The sequence below is a fragment of the Natrix helvetica genome, assembly GCF_964273705.1.
Source record: "Natrix helvetica genome assembly, chromosome: 1".
In the NCBI taxonomy this organism is placed as follows: Eukaryota; Metazoa; Chordata; class Lepidosauria; order Squamata; family Natricidae; genus Natrix; species Natrix helvetica.
Genome location: NC_138548.1, coordinates 35,441,645 through 35,461,138, shown reverse-complemented (window position 1 = coordinate 35,461,138; position 19,494 = coordinate 35,441,645). Strand labels below are relative to the sequence as shown.

The 19,494-nt window shown below is 43.5% G+C and overlaps 1 protein-coding gene across 3 annotated transcripts in view; it reads right to left on the bottom strand.

The window, feature by feature from the left end:
• Nucleotides 1–19,494, bottom strand: part of JAG2 (jagged canonical Notch ligand 2) — a 100,873-nt gene that overhangs the window by 43,297 nt on the left and 38,082 nt on the right. For all 3 annotated transcript variants that reach the window (XM_081969842.1, XM_081969843.1, XM_081969844.1), the window contains one exon: nucleotides 926–980. In XM_081969842.1, the coding sequence (XP_081825968.1) occupies nucleotides 926–980 (55 nt within the window). The remainder of the gene's footprint in view (nucleotides 1–925; nucleotides 981–19,494) is intronic.

The following is a 19,494-nucleotide window of genomic DNA, read 5'->3' as shown; positions in this document are numbered from 1 at the left end:
CGCGAAAAACCGGCCATACAGGCAAACAGGAAGTTCGAGAATAGACTTCTGTTCTCGACCATTTTTCGCCCTTCTGGAGACCTACGGACAAACTGAAAGTCACTTCCAGATTGCTCATAGGGCTGTTTTTCACTCCCTGGAGCCTTCAGGGATGACTTCCGGTTTTCAGAGCCGATTTTCGACCTCTGGAGCCTTCAGGAGGCTTCTTTGAAGGCTTTGGAGGGCAAAAACTGGCCCTATGAGCAAACCGGAAATGACTTCCAGGTTCCCCGTAGAGCCGATTTTTGACCTCCAGAGCCTTTAGGGAAGCCCCCTGAAGGCTCCGGAGGTTGAAAATCAGCTCTAAGGACAAACCGGAAATCACCTTTCCCAAACTTGCGGGTTCCCCGTAGGTCTGTTTTTTGCCCTCTGCCTCCCCAGCTCCTAGAAAGTTTCTGGAGCCTGGGGAAGGCAAAAAAATGTGGCAAAAGCAGGGAGGTGTCACTGACCACACGCATGCGCGCGCACTGGGGGTGGCTGGTTCACAAACCCCATGTGCTACCTCCGCTTTTGGCACGGCAGCCAAAAAAGGTTTGCCATCACTGCTATAGAATAATGATTCAGATGTGATATCAGAAGTTAAAACAGCTCAGAAGAGTACTACCAGAATTACTGTTGAGTATATATTTTTCATATACTTTTTGCATATTTCAGAATCTATCTGTATATATCTCTGAGAATACAAAATACAGGTTAGACTGATTATGTCTCTTAATCCTCATATTAACTAATATCCCCAATTTAATATTTGGTGTACAGAAGGAATATATAAACATTTTTTTCTGTTTTATCTGCCAAGTTGTAAATTCAAAATGTTTCCTACAAAATGTCTATTTCCTCATAACTGTCAGCTCTGAGAGTTCAAATTCTTTAAGAATATACTCACCAGCTTTTGTTTCATTATCCCAGTCCCAGGCTTCTATTATTAATGTGAATGACCTCTGAAACAAAGCATACAAATCAGTTATTGGAGAGACTAAATCTATATCGGAATCCTGTGAAAGTGACATACAACATGAATCAAATTTAACATTAGCATCATGTATTCCAAACCAACAGCTTGTTTCTTCCAGAAAGATTTAATTCATTTATGCAGTGATCTGACCTGTTGCAAAGCAAATTTAAAAGACTTAGTCAAGAAATATCTGGTGGCAGATAATACTTGCTATTCAAAATTCCAATCATTACTATCAAAGGTACTAATTAAGAAAATTTTCCTAAGATTGTACTTGTATAATTGTTTTTTTAAATAAATAATTATAAATGTAATTTTAAATTTTAAAATAACTGTAAAGCAATTCTAGGTTAAACAAAATGTTAGACTGTAGAAAGGAGGCTTTACAAGAGTAGGTAAGTTCTCAATGTTTTCCATATATAATCTACACCTAACCAGATATTTTAGGATTGTTCAAGCTTCAACAATGTTTTGGAAGAAATAATCTGGAAAATACTAGAACACCTCCCTCTTATTCATGAAAAAGGAAGAGGCGGGACTTAAACTTTGCAGACTCAGTTCTATTGGATGGCACATGAGGATAACCCATGCATGGATGCTGTCTCCACCAACATAGGAGAAAGGAATTTTCAGTTCTGAGGCTGAGGGAGGGAAACAATAACATTTTTCTAGCTTTATTGATTGATTGTTGTATTTATAATTTAGATCCCCCAAATCATTAGCAATTCTGGGTGATAAATATTAAAAAGATTGTTAAAAGCAGCTGCTATCTGAATAATAACCACAAAGCAAATAAAGCCAATTCTGCCTGTCTCAAGTATTTTATTCTTCTTAATTGGAATTACAATACAGTAGCAAACTCCTTGCACTTTCAATGGTGTGTATGAGGGCACCATTTCTGTTTGGAGAAGTAATCCCACAGGAACATAACTCATTTAAAGTTTTTCAAACTCAAATATAAACTCTTCATTATTCTAATTTGTCTACAATGTTGATGACTTAAGAGGAGAAAATTGTCCAGGAATATAAGAAAAAAAAAACCACCACAGAAAAAAAATAAAAACACACCGCAGGAAAAAACCACCACAGAAAAAATAAAACCACTACATACTCGTTAGAATATATAGTAGAATATATACTTTAAAGGAAAATGTTGTCAAAAGTCAATGAGATGACAAGTAAATTGGGGTAGGCTCAAGTCTAAAAATCCTTTTTTTTTCCTGTTTTGAAATTAGAGAAATAAAAGATTAAAGTTTGCCATAGTCTACCTTCAATTTTTTTGTTGGCTAAAAATAATCTCCAATTAAAAGATCCTAGTTTGTATGAAATGACCTGAACAGACATGGGATAAAACTAATTTTGATTGCTTTGTGGCAAAGAGAAAAAGTCCCAACTGACCAAGCTGGGCACTCAAAGTCAGTGTCTATGAGATCATCTGATGACTACAGAGGATGGAATATTCTGACCTAAGATATAAGAGATTAAATTGAAATCACAAATGAATGAATAATGTGTATTTGAGAAACTAATACAGAAAAGTGGAGGTCAGAAAGTATGAACTGGAAATCATCTGGTGTAAAATGAGGCGTTTTGAATGCACATGGAAATAGAAATAGGTTATAGCTTGCTGACAGTTACATGTTATGCTCTAGAATGCTCTTTGTAGAAGCTCCCATGATTCCTGCACATGTCTCTCCTAATGAATATGTAGTCATTACATCCACGCTACATTCCCTTGGGCAAATTAATCAAAATTCATTCTTCTGAATCCTTGTATGCAAGTCCCATTTTTCTCAGTTCCTCCTCCTCTGGATGTCACTCTTTCAATGATAATGAAGACTCATAGTTGACAGAACAACTGTACTGAAAGAGTGCTGATTAAAGTTTCCAAATACACTTGGAGGGATTTGTGTGCTGCTACTGGGTACTGACTATGTCTAGGCTCCATGCCATTGAATATTTTTATCAATGATGGATAAAAGGATACTTATAAAGGTTGCAGATATTATGAAATTGGGAGGGAAAGCTAACGCACTAGCTGAAAAATTACTACTAGCTTGCAGTAGCACATTTGCAGATAATACCAAGCTGTAGGAATAGTCTACCCCCCATAAGATAGATTCAAGATCCAGAACGATCTTGACAGACTTGAACATGACCCTATCCAACAAATTGAAATTCAGTGGTGATAAAAGTAAGGATCTACCTTAGGGAAGAAAAACAGAATGCACGGTAGATAATAGATGGCAGTAGTAATTGTGAAATGAATCTTGGAATCCTAGTAATCTCTTAAATATGAGTCAGCAGTGTGCTGCAGCAACCAAAAATCTAACACAGTCCTAGGGTGTATTAACAGAGGGATAGAATCAAGATCACAGGAAGAGTTAGCATGACTTTTAAAATTCAGTAAGATCACACTTGGAATATTGCACCCAGTTTTTGTTGCCACAATATAAAAAAAGATGTTGTGATTCTAGAAAGAGAACAAAGAAGAGCAACAAAGGTGATTAGGGGACTGGAGACTAAAACATGTGAAGAACAGCTGCAGGAACTTACAATAATACAATACAATACAATAGTAGAGTTGGAAGGGACCTTGGAGGTCTTCTAGTCCAACCCCCTGCCTAGGCAGGAAACCCTATACCGTTTCAGACAAATAGCTATCCAACATCTTCTTAAAGACTTCCAGTGTTGGGGCATTCACAACTTCTGGAGGCAAGCTGTTCCACTGATTAATTGTTCTCACTGTCAGGAAATTCCTCCTCAGTTCTAAATTGCTTCTCTCCTTGATTAGTTTCCACCCATTGCTTCTTGTTCTACCCTCAGGTGCTTTGGAGAATAGTTTGACTCCCTCTTCTTTGTGGCAACCTCTGAGATATTGGAATAATGCTATCATGTCTCCCCTAGTCCTTCTTTCTCTTAAGCTAAACATACCCAGTTCCTGCAACCGTTCTTCATATGTTTTGGTATGTCTAGTTTAATGAAAAGAAGAACTAGGGGAGACATGATAGCAGTGTTCCAATATCTAAGGTGCTGCCACGAACAAGAGGCAATCAACATATTCTCCAAAGCACATGAAGGCAAAACAAGAAGCAATGGCAGAAATCTAATCAAGGAGGGCCAACCTAGAAATAAGGAGAAATTTCCCGATTTCAAACAATTAATCAGTGGAACAGCTTGTCTTCAGAAGTTGCGGGTGCTCGATCACTGGATGTTTTTAAGAAGAGGTTTACATATCAGAGGAAAATTCCAGACTGTATGTGTTGTCAGTCCATAACAGGCTTACATGATATGGTGAGTTCTTCCCTAGAAGTCTTCAAAGAGCATCTGGATGGTCATCTGCCAGAGTTTCTCTAATAGATGCAGTACTGATCAGAGGTTGGATTAGATGATGTGTAAGCTCACTTCCAACTTTATGGTTTTATCTTTGTTGACTCTGCTCTTCAACTGACTCTCTATTGAAACAATGGAAAGACTGATCGCTATTACTATACGATCAAGGTTCAATATTGTGTTTAAAATGGAGTCTTTCACATATATTACAACACTTTTTTTTTCATTTCTGTGCATTAAAGCAAACAAATGAATAATATTATGTGAAGACAACTTTCTTCCCAAGTAGACATAGCAAGACCAAATGCACATTTTAATCCACAATGGGATCAAGGGAGCCAACTATAGTTGAAAGCAGTGGGAAGGGGAAACTTAAGAAATATGAGTGATAAAAAAGGAGAGGATCAAAAATGACTGAGGTGCTGACTGAATGTGGACTGAATACAAAATGAATGAGGAATACAACTGTGAGGTTATTTGGTCATACAGAGAAAATGAATGTGAAATGAACTATGTAACAAATATATATAAAAGAAGAACAGCAACATTGGAAATATTTAAAAAGTTGTACAGTACACTTGGATGGAAATAATGAAATCTTTGAAAAAAGAATAGTGAGAATATTAAAGTTTAGAACAGTAACTCTCAAATTCTGCAGTACCACACAGTCTATGTATGGCCTCAAAAGGTATACCAGCTGAGGATTGTGTGTGTGTGTGTGTGTGTGTGTGTGTGAACCTTTCACGCTAGATAGGTAAATTGAGATTGAATAGGCTCTGATATATTAGAATTAGTATTCTTCCAAGTACTTCAAATGCTATTACTATTGGGATGGCACACAATTATAGAGTTTGAAACATAATTATTAAGAATCTGGAAACTGCAGGTTTGAACTGAATCACTAAATAATAATTTTAGACTTAATTCAGTGAAAAACAAAACACGTTCAAAAGTTTCAGAAGTCACTGAAAGATAAAGTAATAACTCTGTCATTCTCTTTAAAAGGCATCCAACTAAGAAAATCAAGGATGAGTCTTGAATTGTATTTCAAGAACCGTGATGGCGCAGTAGTTAGAATCAGTACTAAAGGCTAACTCATTGTTCTTTCCAGGAGTTCAATCCTGACTGGCTCAAGATTGACTTAGATTATTGGGGGCAATCTGCTGACTCTGTAAACTACTTAGAGAAGGCTGTAAAGCACTGTGAAGAGGTTTATAAGTCTAAATGCTATTGCTATTTGTATTGGATCAAGACAATTGCATTCATGTGTTCTTGTTATTGAGACTATAATGCAATGCCTGGAATCGACAAGACTCTTAATATCTACATACAACCCAAAGTATAGATCCAAAGTGTGTATATGACACTTTTGTCATAATAAAAAAGGACCAACTACAGAACAGATACGAAACTATCAACAACTTCAAAGGAATAAAATTTACTAGGGTAAAAGAAAACAGCTAATATGATAATCCTTCCTGGATGTCCTCAACAGCAGAGGCAGTAGTGACAATTAGAAACACAAGTTTATCATAAAATCATCCACACCAACCATGTGATCCACTAGCAAGGTAACAACCCAACTTCCTACAAGATAAGCTGTGTAAGAACACAATTTAGAGAGCACAAACACACTGCAGTAACCCTGAATAGTAGAAAAAGGGAAAAGAGCATCTATACAACATTTTCCACCAAAATGGATATCCATACAACTTCTCCAAAAATGCCTAACCACTGAACCCAACACAGCACAACCAACACAAGCTGTGAAAAGGACAACACTACCATTAATCAAAAGTATTCAGAAACCACCAACAGACTATGGGATGGGATCACCATAGCACACAAACCAACTAAAGTCTCCAAAACATCCCAAGTAAACGAAAAGACCCAGCAACCCCCAAAAGAAGAAAAAAAACCAGGAATCTTCTACAAAGTAGAGTGTAAGCATTCAACAGCCACTATATAGAAGAGAGAGAAAATTAGCAAAGTGCATCCATGAACAAACTAGCAATTGGGAGACATGATGAAAAAAACTCAACTTCACAATACATGGACATACTTAAACATATTTTCAACAGGGTTAGAATTAGGGTTAGTTCAGAGAGAATCAAGGACCCACAAATTCAACCCTGAGCTACAAATATTCTCTTCTAATGTATTCCTTTGCTTACAATTTTTAATCTTTATCCGTCTTTTCATGTAAGCAGCTAAAAAGTAAAGGTTCCCCTCGTACATATGTGCTAGTCGTACCTGATTCTAGGGGGCGATGCTCATTTCCATTTCAAAGCTGAAGATCCAGCACTGTCCGAATACGTCTCTGTGGTCATGTGGCTAGCATGACTAAATGCCAAAGGCACACGGAATGCTGTTACCTTCCCATCAAAGGTGGTTACTATTTTTCTACTTGCATTTTTTACATGCTTTCAAACTGCTAGGTTGGCAGAAGCTAGGACAAGAAACGGGAGATCACTCTGTTATGCGACACTAGGGATTTGAACTGTCAAACCTTTCTGACCACCATGTTCCTTCTATGTAAGCAGCTACAGTAAGCCAAATATTAAGTCAATTTATTAGCATAGAATTTTTAAAAACCAACAAAGGTATAACTGGGTAATATACAAGAAACTTGTGAAAGAAAAAGACAAAGGAGACACTTTCTTGCCCATGGAAGTGGGCTGAAAGGAGACAAAGAATGATTGTGTCAGAAGGACGACGTCCTTTTAATGTAACAGTGAATTAATAATAATAATAATAATAATAATAATAATAATAATAATAATAATAATAATAATAATAATAATAATAATTTTATTTGATTAGCCGCAACCCTCTCCCGAAGGACTGGGGGCGGCGTACAATCAAAATGGATAAAAATACACATAAGACAAACATATATACAAAAAGAACAGAGACATATACATATGTGCATGGAGGAGAGTTGACTTATAAGTGAAAGACAATTAAAAACACAAGTTAAAATCCCCTTAAATAAAATTACTAAATTAAAAAAACCATCAGGAGCGTTACGAAGTTATGGTTGAGCCAGGCCAGCTATTTGGAAAAGGTGGGTCTTGAGCTTAACACGGAAGGAGCGGAGGTCAGTAGTGGTCCTAATATCCGGGGAAGGTCATTCCACAGGGCTGGGCCCGCCACAGAGAAGGCTCTGCTCCTAGGCGCCGCCCATGGCACTGTCTGGTGGACGGCACCTGGAGAAGTCCCTCTCTGTGCGAGCGGATGGGTCGTAGGGATGTATGGGGCAGAATACGATCCCGCAGGTAACTAGGTCCTGAGCCATGGAGCACTTTAAAGATCGTAATCAAGACCTTGAAACGCACTCAATAGACCACAGGAAGCCAGTGCAGCTCGCGCAGGAGAGGTGTCACATGGGAGTACTTAGTACTCCCCATAATCACCCGCGCGGCCGCATTCTGGACCAACTGCAGTCTCCGAGTGCATTTCAAGGGAAGCCCCATGTAGAGAGCGTTACAGTAGTCCAGGCGAGACGTCACCAGCGCATGGGTGACTGTGCGTAGGGCGTCCCGGTCCAATAGGGGGCGCAATTGGCGCACCAGGCGAACCCTTTTGCCCTTTTGACGTCCAATTTGTGCCTTTTTTGGTGGGGTGGTTGGTGCTGGGACAAAAATCTGGTAATATGACCTCCTGTGACTTGTGAAAACGGGAGTTCACTTTAGGAATGAAGGATGGGTCTAGTTTGAGGATGACCCTGTCCGGTCGCATGATGCACAGGTTTTCCCAAACGGAGAGAGCTGCCAGCTCGGAGATTCTCCTTGTGGAGGTGACAGCCATAAGGAAGGCGACTTTAAATGTCAGAAGTCAGAAAACTTTAAATGTTTTCAAAGGTTCGAATGGTGAATCGATGAGAGCTTGTATAACAATGGAAAGATCCCATGTGGGATATCGATGAATCACTGGTGGTCTCAGATTTGCCGCACCCCGCAGAAAACGGGGATGTTGCAAAAGGGGTTGCTTGGAGTCAGTTCTCAGGATCAGGTGGGCAAAGCAGCCACCTGTCTCGGGAGGTGTTGGGGGCGAGCCCCTTGTTGAGTCCGTGCTGCAATTATTCAAGTACCTGAGGAATCGAAGATGAAATAGGGTCAATGAGATTGGTGAAACACTACCAGCAGAATGTGGTCCAGGACGCTGCCAGGTTTTGAAAGATGTTGTAAATACAGTTCATGGAGTCTCGCCTCACAAGTCTGGATAACACCTCCGGAGAAGTTGCACCTTCTTAGGATATCGCTCACAAGTGCCAGATGGTCAGCTGGAACCACTGAGGCTCGGGATGGACCAGTGTCCCCTGGATGAGAGAGATCCTGTTCTGTGGTATGCTCCATGGACGGGAGACAGATAGACTGATCAAGTCTGCAAACCATGAATGCCTGTGCCAGTAGGGAGCAACCAGAAGGACTTCCGGTGTCTCGGTGAGAGCCTTCCTGATTACCTTTGGGATGGGGACGAGGGGAGGGAAGGCATACAAAAGGCCAAGGGCTGCAGAGAGCATCTATTCTTTTGCTCCCTGTGTCTAGAACCTGGAGAAAAATCTCGGGAGATGGGCATTTCCCAGTTGGGTGAACAGGTCCACTCTTGGCTGGCTGAATCTTTTGGATAGATGATGAAAGAGATCCAGATGCAGGCGCCATTGCGATTGGTCCACGGTGGCTCTGCTCAGCCAGTCCACATGGGTATTGGTCGCTCCCGAAATATGTTCCGCACAAATGGAGAAAAGATGGGCCTCCGCCCAAAGCCCTAGTTTCTCTGATTCCTGCATCAAGGATTTGTAGTGGGTGGCCCCTTGGTGGGTCATGTGGGCCTTGGTGGCCAGGCTGTCCGTGAGCAGGAGAATATGTTGGCTGGCTACCGGGTCCTGAAATCGATGAAGGGCCAAATGGGCGGCCATGAGCTCCAGCCAGTTGATGCTGTTCTCCAGCTTCTTCTCTGACCGTTGACCTTGTGATATCTGGGACTGGAGATACGGGCCCCAGCCGAACAGACTGGCATCTGAAGTTGCGGTTATGCTCCTTGAATAGGCAATCCCTCTCTATGGCAGGGGAAGTCCACCAGAGGAGCGACCAACGTACTCTCAGGGGTACTCATACCTTGATGTTGGAGTTGCTTCTGCTGGATCTTTGACTTGGCAACAGGAGCTACCCTTGCCCATGGGATGACTGATATACAGGAGATCATCTTTCCCAACAAGTGGGAGAGAAATATCAGCAGCATCTGTTGCTGAGATCAGATAATGGCCACATCACCCGTATGCTGGATTGCCGGTCCTGGGACAGCAATACTGTCCAAGACATTGTGTCGATTATTGCCCCCAAGCGTAGAAGTCAGGTGCTGGAGACCAGATAACTCTTCTCCATGTTCACAGAGAATCCATGCTTCTGCAAGATGGTGCGAGATCCCACTGCACCTGCAGGGTGGACAACTGGATGAGGATGTCACCCAGGTAACATTGCATGTGCACCGGCCGACACCTGAGGTGTGCTGCGACTGCTGCTGCCAGTAGCTTGGTGAAGGTCCTGGGGGCCGATGACAGGCCAAATGGTAGGGCCCTGTACTGGAAGTGGAACCCTGTATAGTGAAACCTCAGGAACCTTCTGTGGGATGGGCGTATGGGGACATGCAGGTAGGCCTCCTTGAGATCTATAGATGTTAGGAAATCTCCCTCCTGAATGCAACCCAAGATAGCTTGTAGAGACTGCATTTTGAAGTGTTTCTACACTATATGGGTGTTGAGTCGCTTGAGGTCTAAGATGGCTCTCCAGCCACCCCCACCCCCCGGAGCTCTTTGGCACAAGGAAGAGTATCAAATAAAATCCTAGATCTTCCTGACCTGTTGGGACTTGTTCATTCACCCTGGTGTCCAATAGGTGGTGGATCTCAGTCTCCGTGCGCTCCCTCTTGGTAGGATCTCTGGGCGTGGGACAGCTCAGAAAATGACGTGGGGGGGGGGGGGGGACAGAAATTCTCACTTTCTGTAGCACCCAAGCATGCGTGGTGGTGTCTTCCCACTGACTGAGGAAAGCTTGTAAACGACCATCAATGGGAAGATTGGGATGGGAGTCACTTGGCTCTTCAGAAGGGTGTGGTTCGAGCCCCATGGAAAGGCTGTCTGCCATAGGGCGGAAAGCTTGTAAACGACCACCAATGGGAAGATTGGGGTGGGAGTCACTTGGCTCTTCAGAAGAGTGTGGTTCGAGCCCCACGGAAAGGCTGTCTGCCCTGTCCCTAAAGGATCTTTTGTCCTGATATCTGTCTGTTCCCTGGGAGTAAGGTCACTGAAACTGGGGGGGGGGGGGCAGGGAATCCAGATTCAGCGGGTCAAAAGGGCTGTCTGCGGGAATAGGACGAGACCTTGTGGTCTGGCCATTGTTGACTAAATGGTAAGACCTTCTTCTTATCCTTGGTCTCAACCAGTACTGGGTCAAGGGCCTCATCGAATAAGTTGTCCCCTTTAAAGGGGGCAGAGGCGAAATGCTATTTCGACCTCATGTCCGCCTGCCAGTGACGGAGCTACATGTGCCTTCTTGAAGTAATATTAACTGCTAAGGCCCGTGACGTGAACTTGGCTGCACTGAGAGTGGTGTTCGCAGAAGAACAGTTGGTCTTACCTGAACTGTTGTTTTAGGAGGGTCGCAGGATGAGCCAGGATTGGGTATTGTCATGTCCAATTGGCCTCGAGATAGAATTAAATTGAAGCCACATCTGTGTTCCTTGCTTCTGGCCCCAGTTTCACAAGTCAATCCAATGCACTCATGGCCTCCACGAGGTTAAAGAAGCTGCAGGTAGACCTTTTCAGCCCCTTTCAAGGCTTTTCTGGCTGCTGCTGGTGCTGGCAGTGCCACGCGGCTCTCCGCGCTTCTCCTAGCGTCCCGCGCTGATCCAGATGAATTCCAGGGCTCGCTGGAGCCCGCCACTGGTGTAAAAGATGCCCCTGAGGCAAACAAATTGGCTGTGAGGCTCCACCAAAGCCTCTGTCTCATCCCCAGCGAAGCGGCAATAACACGAGGCCAAACTGACTGCCATAATGGCGTCCGGCCTCAACAACAGCCCCCTCACAAAAATGCAGGTCTCTTACCGGTGGCCACACCCAGGGAAGACTTCAGGGAGACAGAGGGGAGCAGGTGAGAGAATGTAGGGAGGAATTTGAAGCAGGATGGGTCTGGATTGGATTTTGGATATGGAGGAGCCAAAAGCAACAGTCTCTCTTAGGCCAGACAGAGTGAAACTGGGGCCAGAAGCAAGGAGCACAGAGGCGTGGCTTCAATTTAACTCTGTCTCAAGGCCAATTGGACATGACAATACCCAATCCTGGTTCATCCTGCAAATTCCTCCTGAAAATACTCTGTCAACGCTGCCAGCTTGTTTATATCTTGGCAGAGCCTATATCCTCAGGAGGAATTTTGACTAGAGATTGGCAAAGCCAGAGGAAAGTAGCCCTATTAAAAAATGAAGCCAAGGTAGCCATCTTGATTGCCCAGGCCAAGGCCTTCTTGTCTTCCACCTTCATACCTCCATCAGATCTGAGGGCTGAAGATGTGAGAGCAGGCCCCAATGTTGAGGAGCTGTTAAATTGGAGGAGAGGCTCTCAGCCAGCTGCAAAGCAGCTACACGCCCTCCCAAAAACCCAAACAGCAGATGGAATGAGCTGCTTGGAGAAGACAAGATGAAGAGTTCTGTTTTTCTGCTCAGTTGATTTGAGGGGAGAATATAGTCACACCTTATGGGCTTGACTGAATTGAAAAACTGAAAGCAGTCAAACTAAGGAGGCGTGGCCAAAACTCTTAAAAAAAAAACATGTTACTAGGCAGATAGACAGAAATTGAACCCACGCTTGGATTCTCTAAGCAGCACACAGGAGAATTAACAGTATCCTATTTTGTCCAACCAATGGCTTCAAGTTCCAAGCAATGTTAGATATGTTTTTTTATTCCTTAAAATACTGAATTAATTTAACAAGAACAACAACAATAGAAAAACATTCAATGTTTATTGGATGGCTGAATGTTTAAAAGTAGTTAGCTATCATTCTTTTGATGCTGGAACTGTAATTCACAGTAAATGACAAAATTCTGACCATTGTATTCTCCACTACATTAGACTGCTCTTTAAGTACCAGCCCAGCACTGGGCACTGAATTTTAAAAGTTACATGGAGAAGCTGCATTTAGAAGAGAACCATCTCCCCGATAAAGCATTTGGAAATTAAGCTCAGAGGAAAGGGATGGAAATATTTAAGTTACAAAAGAAAAGACTGAAGGAAAAAACAATGCAGGCAGTCCTTGCTTAACATCCATTTTGTTCAGTGATTGTTTGAAATTATGGTATGATATTGAATGAAGGGACTTATGAATTGTCCTTGAAGTTCTGGTTCTTACATCATTCTTGCTATCGCATAAACAAAATTCAGGCTTACCTGCATTTATGTCTGTCTAACAGCTGCCGTCAGCTGCCCCTGCCACCACCATCAAATGTCACTGCTGTACCAGCTTGGGCCTTCTTCATGCCACCTTTTGCACATGCTGTCAAGGCTGTTCCTATACCCTGGAGATGGTCTCTATTCATGCCCCAGTCAGGCCTTCTTCATTTCAGAAGGACTTGGTTATAAGAGACCTAGTTTGAAGCCAGCACAGCTGCCTGAGGCCTTCTTCTGCACATTTGTCCTTTTCAAAGAACTGAATAAATAATTGTTTTGTCAGAAGTAGCATAAGTTTGCTTGGAGATAAATATTATTGATAAATTTACTATCCTAAAGTAATAAGATGCAACCATTCTTAACCTCATGTTCCCTTTTGCGTTATTAACTTTTTTCCTGAGAGCATGGTATTTTATTGTGGGGGTGGGCAGTAGGTTGTCTTTCATTTACTCCAAAGAGCAGCTGTTTATAAACAATAAAAAATTAACAATAGCATTTCATGAAAAGATAATATGCAAATTGTTTGACTGTTTAGACAGAATGTAATGCTTTCAGACTTGCCTCCAGAAGTTGTGAATGCTCCAACACTGGAAGTCTTTAAGAAGATGTTGGATAGCCATTTGTCTGAAACGGTATAGGGTTTCCTGCCTATGCAGGGGTTGGACTAGAAGACCTCCAAAGTCCCTTCCAACCTGCTATTGTATTATATTTTATTGATTGTTCATTTTGTTACAGGAGCCAATAATTTCCATTGTCTACATACTGTTCTCTCCCTTTCTTTTCCCTCTTCTTAATTTATTAACTGCCTCTCTCCAAGTTCTCTTGGCTTCTGCCCAAACCTTTGTTATTTGTCTTGTAGAATATAAGTAAACTACCGTTTCATTAGCAAGACAATGACTAATGAGTCTGTTGGAGGTAACAAGGCCTGCATCATGCTCCTGGTTGGAACTAGGTGAGGCATGTCTCTTGTGCCAATAATGACACAACAGAAATTTGAAGACTCCCTGCGGATAAAAAAATCTTTTATCACTCTCCCCAAAAGATGAAGAACCACCAGATATAGTAGGAAGCTTAGATGACGAGGTAGTTATAATGGCATTATAGTTTTTTGGAGAGCATGCTCCCAAATTTGGCTTGAAAACAAGAATAATGGTGACCGCTTAACAAAAACCTATCTATGTTATAGTTTAGTAAGAGCTGTTTAGTTGTATGGCTTATACTACAGGGCAGCCAAACAAGAAGTTCTGAATGGGCTTGGTGTAATTGCATAACCCATGTGTGAATCACAGGGACTTAGCCAATTTCCAGCTAGAAGCCATTTTCTTTCTAAATAAATATTTCCAGAAGATAAGAACTGTGGATGGTAATAATGATGAAATGCCATTCAAAAGGATGGATTGGAGTAGTTGTTGTTTCTAAATGTCAAACCTTTAGGGTCCAATGCAATTATTTTACTTGCTGTAAAGAAAGGCACAAAAATTGAGGACTGCAAAAAAATCTCTTGAAGGTCACATGTTGTCTACCCATTTCTTATTTGTTTTCTTAAATAAAACTTCACTGCTTATATAAAACAATATAACACTTCACAGAGCAAATTATTTTTAATTAAAAGGTATATTTATATAAACTCCCTTCCAAGGAAGCATATATATTATTTGACTTCTAAAACAATAGAATATTTTAATGTCATTAATTTTATGTTTTCTGGTCTTTACAAACTCTCCCTGAAGCTTAAATTATTAGTCCAGGTGTTTAGTTCCTTTAATGGGTAAGTAGGATACAGTAAGGAAGGTATTCTACCTTGTATCACTGTATTCAAACTAAGGGCAGATACTATCCATAATACTAGCCATTTGGAAATCATTTATACAGGCCAAAATATTGGGTCAGATGGCTACTTTTCATTAACAGATATGTCACACTGATTGTATATAAACGTTTCACTAGGGCCTAATTGCAGAGCAACAATGGGCTTAATTTAGCATTAATCTAATTAATCTGTCTTCACACAAAAGGAAGAAAATAATAATCCAGCCTATCAAAAGCATCACTGTAGAAGATGGAGTAAGAATGCAAGTCAAAATAGGCAAGAATATGGTAAGAAAACACCCATCCATTCTGACAAGTACAAATTGCCAGGACCAGATGGATTACATCTCAGGGTTTAGAAGAAGCTGGCAGGTGTATCTCAGAACCAAATCTTTCAGAGCTCCTGGAATACAAGGGAACTACGAGAAGATTGGGAAGGAGCGAAGCGAGCAGCGCATGCGCCAAACACCCTCAGCAAACCGGTAGTAAACTGGTTAGGAACCCACCACTGGTAAAGACTCATGGCAATGCTGTACCTCTGCAATAGCAAACAGTTTCAAATATTTGTAAGACAAATGAAGATTATTCAAAACTGGAGGGCGTTTATAAACTGGATGCTAAGAGTGTTGATCTACAACAGGATACAGGCATCCATCCCATTTTAGCATTGGAACTAAAAAGTTCTGAGCATGCTCCTATAAAGTATACACTTGTATCTGTTGTGTACGCTTGCATCCTAATTACTTTTTTGTGAGAACTGAGGAGTGGGTATTGGCAATTGAAAATAAAAATGAGTCCAAATTCCAATGTTGGTGATGGTTTCCTGCCAATCATATTATCACTAACTAATTTACAGTTGAAGCCCAAATGAAAAATAGAACATTATGATAATATGTTAAAACAAATAGAAAGACAAATGAATTACTTAATTCCTATGGGCTAAGGCCACCACTAATGACAGAGCTCTTTTGGAAAATGCCTCATGTACAGTAGCTCAAAACCTCTGATGACAATAATGATTGAACAAACATCAGCACATTTTTGGATATTTCTGCTGAGAAATTTGCAAATAAGAAGCAAGCAAATTCCATTTTCAGATCAATTCATATAGGAGAAAAACCGGAATCTCAGCACACGACGACATACCACAAAGCGGACAATGGAACAAGGCATGTGCTGCTGACATACTAACAGGATCAGAACATATAACAACAGCATTCCACATAATGAATGCTGTTGAATATTTCTTCCATCAACCCTGAAGGTAAAACATTACATCTTCAGAACACAGGGACTATACTCTTTTGAGACTAGCAAAAATAATACCATAAAAATAGTTGGAGGCCTTGAAACAGCAGAATTCTATTGCAAATCTCTAGCTCTGCCCCAAAGGATGATCTTTTGGTACAATTAAAATTTTCCTTTGAAACATTCAAAATAAAAAACTGTTATCTAAAGAATTGGCTGAAGTTATCCTTTTGGGGTGAATCATTGGTTCATCTGACTATTGATGACAAATTTATTTCTGCCTGGAAAAAAATACTTTTGCAAAACATCTTTCCTTTTACAGTTTTTCTGCTCAATTTTTAATACTGGTCTGAACAGAAGCTATGCAGGTATGTAACCAGGCGGCTTCTATCTGAATATACAAGTAGTTCTGGACTAACAACCATTCATTTGAAGTTGCGTCACTGAAAAAGTGACTTACAATTGATCCTCATATTTACTACATAATCCCCAGAGTAATGTGGCAACTAGCATGTATTTACAATGGATGCAGCATTCTGGGGTCATAATCATTTGCAAACTTCCCAGCCGATGTCTGAAAAAGTCAATGGAGGAAGCCAGATTCAATTAATCACGAAATTCACTTAACAACTGACAAATCCCTGGAGGCCCTAACCTGGTGCATCTCTTCATTGTGAGAAAGAACGTTGGTCTTACCTGAACGTTTTTTTCGGGAGAGTGGAGGGAGGGGTCACTGAAGGGTTATTACAGCCTGATTGGTCCATTTGACTGAGAGAAAACTTCTTAGCCTTCGGCTTCTCCCGTTGGCTCCCAGTTTCCGCGATGTCAAGGTCAGCGTCTGCATGATGTAAGAAGACAAGGGAAAGCCGCCCAGGGCCACCCGATCCTACCCCTCCCGGACCCTGTCTATCTGTCTAGGGCGGGAAAGTGACCCCTCCCTCCACTCTCCCGAAAAAAACGTTCAGGTAAGACCAACGTTCTTTTTCCAGTAGAGTGGAGGGAGGGGTCACTGAAGGGACATACCCACGCTACGTCCCAGGGAGGGGAGACTGGGTCCCAGGTGGAGGATCGGCCACCACCCGCTGGAGAACCCTCCGCCCAAAGGACGCCTCAGCCGAGGCATAAGAGTCCAGGCGGTAGTGTTTTATGAAAGGAGTAGGGGAAGCCCAGGTGGCCGCGCGACAGATGTCCTCAAAAGGTGCCCTTGTGGCCCAGGCCGCTGAGGAGGCCGCACTGCGAGTGGAATGAGCCGTGATCCCCGAAGGGGGGGACTTACCCGAGGCCTCGACAATGGCCAACCTGATCCACCTCCCAATAGTTGAAGACGAGACCTTTTTACCTAAGGAGCTCGGGTGAAACGAGACAAACAATGCCTCGGACCTACGAATGCCCTCCGTCCGTTTTAAATAAATACGGAGGGCCCTGCGTACATCCAACCGATGCCACGCCTGTTCTCTCTCCCTTGTTGGATTGGGACAGAAATTCGGGAGGACAATTTCCTGGGCCCTATGAAACAGGGTGTTAACCTTCGGGATGAACGAAGGATCCAGGCGCAAAACCACCCTGTCCTGGTGAATCGTACAAAGGTCACTTCGTACCGAAAGGGCCCCCAATTCAGAAATACGCCTGGCCGATGTAATGGCCACTAAAAATACAACCTTCAACGAGAGGAGACGCATGTGAACCGATCTGAGCGGCTCAAAGGGAGAACCCATCAGTGCCTTCAGGACGAGGGTAAGATCCCAGGTAGGGAACCTATGAACGGGAGGTGGGCGGATGTTGGCCGCCCCTTTAAGAAACCTCTTCACCAGAGGGGAATGAGAGAGGGTAGCTGAGCCCTCTCCTCCCAATATAGTAGAAAGGGCCGCTACCTGTCTCCTAAGTGTATTATGGGACAACCCGTCCTGTAATCCTTTTTGGAGAAACTCTAAAACGTCCGGAACCGTGGCCCTAGCTGGATCCACCCCCCTGGGGCTACACCACTTCGCGAATGCCGACCAGGTGGCGTTATAGATTCTAATTGTGGACGGTCTCCTAGCTGCCTCCAAGGTAGCTATGACCCCTGATGACAACTTCCTCCCCCTCAGTAATCCCCTTTCAAGAGCCACGCGGTCAGATGCAACCACTGCGGCTCTGGGTGAACTAAGACCCCCTGACACAGGACTACCTCCTCTGGTGGAATCCTCCAGGGATCTGTGACCGAGAGCTGGACCAGGTCCGCGAACCACGGTCTTCTCGGCCAATACGGGGCTAGTAGGATGACATAAGCCCTCTCTGTGACTACCTTCCGAATGGTTCTGGGAATGAGGGGAAGGGGGGGGAAGGCGTAGAGGAGACCCGGAGGCCACTGAGTTCTGAGAGCATCCGCTCCTTCTGCTGCTGGAGTCTTGAATCTGGTGAAAAACCTCGGCAGCTGTGCGTTGCCGGGGGAGGCAAACAGGTCTACAAGGGGTTTGCCGAATTTGAGGCAAATCTTCCGAAACAACTCTGGGTCCAGCTGCCACTCGCCGTTGTCCAGAGTCGCCCGGCTCAACCAGTCTGCCTGGTGGTTGGACTCCCCCGAAATGTGTTCCGCCGTAATGGAGGCCAAATGTCTCTCCGCCCATAGGCCTAATGTCTGCGCCTCCCGCCACAGGGCTCGGGAGTGAGTCCCCCCTTGCCGGTTGACATGAGCTTTCGTCGCTACATTGTCCGTAAGCAGGAGGACGTGTCGCCCCTGCAGCTGGTGGTGGAAAGTCCTGAGGGCCAGTCTCGCCGCCTTCAGTTCGAGCCAATTTATATTGTGTCTGAGGTCCGAGGCAGTCCAACGTCCCTGGGCCATGTCGGACCCCATCACGGCCCCCCAGCCGTAAAGGCTCGCGTCCGTCGTGACTTGTACTCTCTCCGGCTCCCAAATAGAGGCCCCCCGTCGCAATGCTGGGGACATCCACCACCTGAACGAGCATCTCACTTCTGGCGTTAAGCGAAGCGGTCGTAGAGAGTTGCTCAACATTCTCCTTTGGGCTGGTATCAAGGCCCACTGGAGGGGACGCAGATGTAGATGGGCCCAGGGGACTATCCCTATACAGGATACCATCTTCCCCAGGAGTCGGGATAAGGTCAGGGTGGAAACGGACCTTTTTGTCCTGATGGACGCGATCAATTGCGTCAGACTGGTCAGGCGGTCTGGGGACAGGCGAACCCTCCCTGCCTCGGAATCTATTACTGTCCCTAGATGCAGAATCTGTCTGGATGGGGATAGATGACTCTTGGGGAAGTTTACGGAGAAACCTAGTGTCTGGAGCCATTGGATGGTCAGCTGGAGGTCTGCTTTGGCCCTGGGGAGGGACCCTGCCTGCACTAGGACGTCGTCCAGGTAACACTGGAGCCTGACCGGGATGGATCTGAGGTATGCAGCCAGGGCCGCCAGGACCTTGGTGAATGTCCGAGGGGCCGAGGCCAGGCCGAATGGAAGGGCCCGGTACTGATAATGCTGGCCTTTGTGGGAGAATCTCAGGAATTGACGGTGAGCCCGGAGAATGGGGATATGAAAATAGGCCTCCGTCAGATCTACCGAGGCCATGAAATCCCCCTTCCGGATGCCCTGCAGAATTGACTTTAAGGAGGCCATCTTGAAGCGCCTGTAAACTAGATATTGATTCAGGCGCTTCAGGTCTAGGATTGCTCTC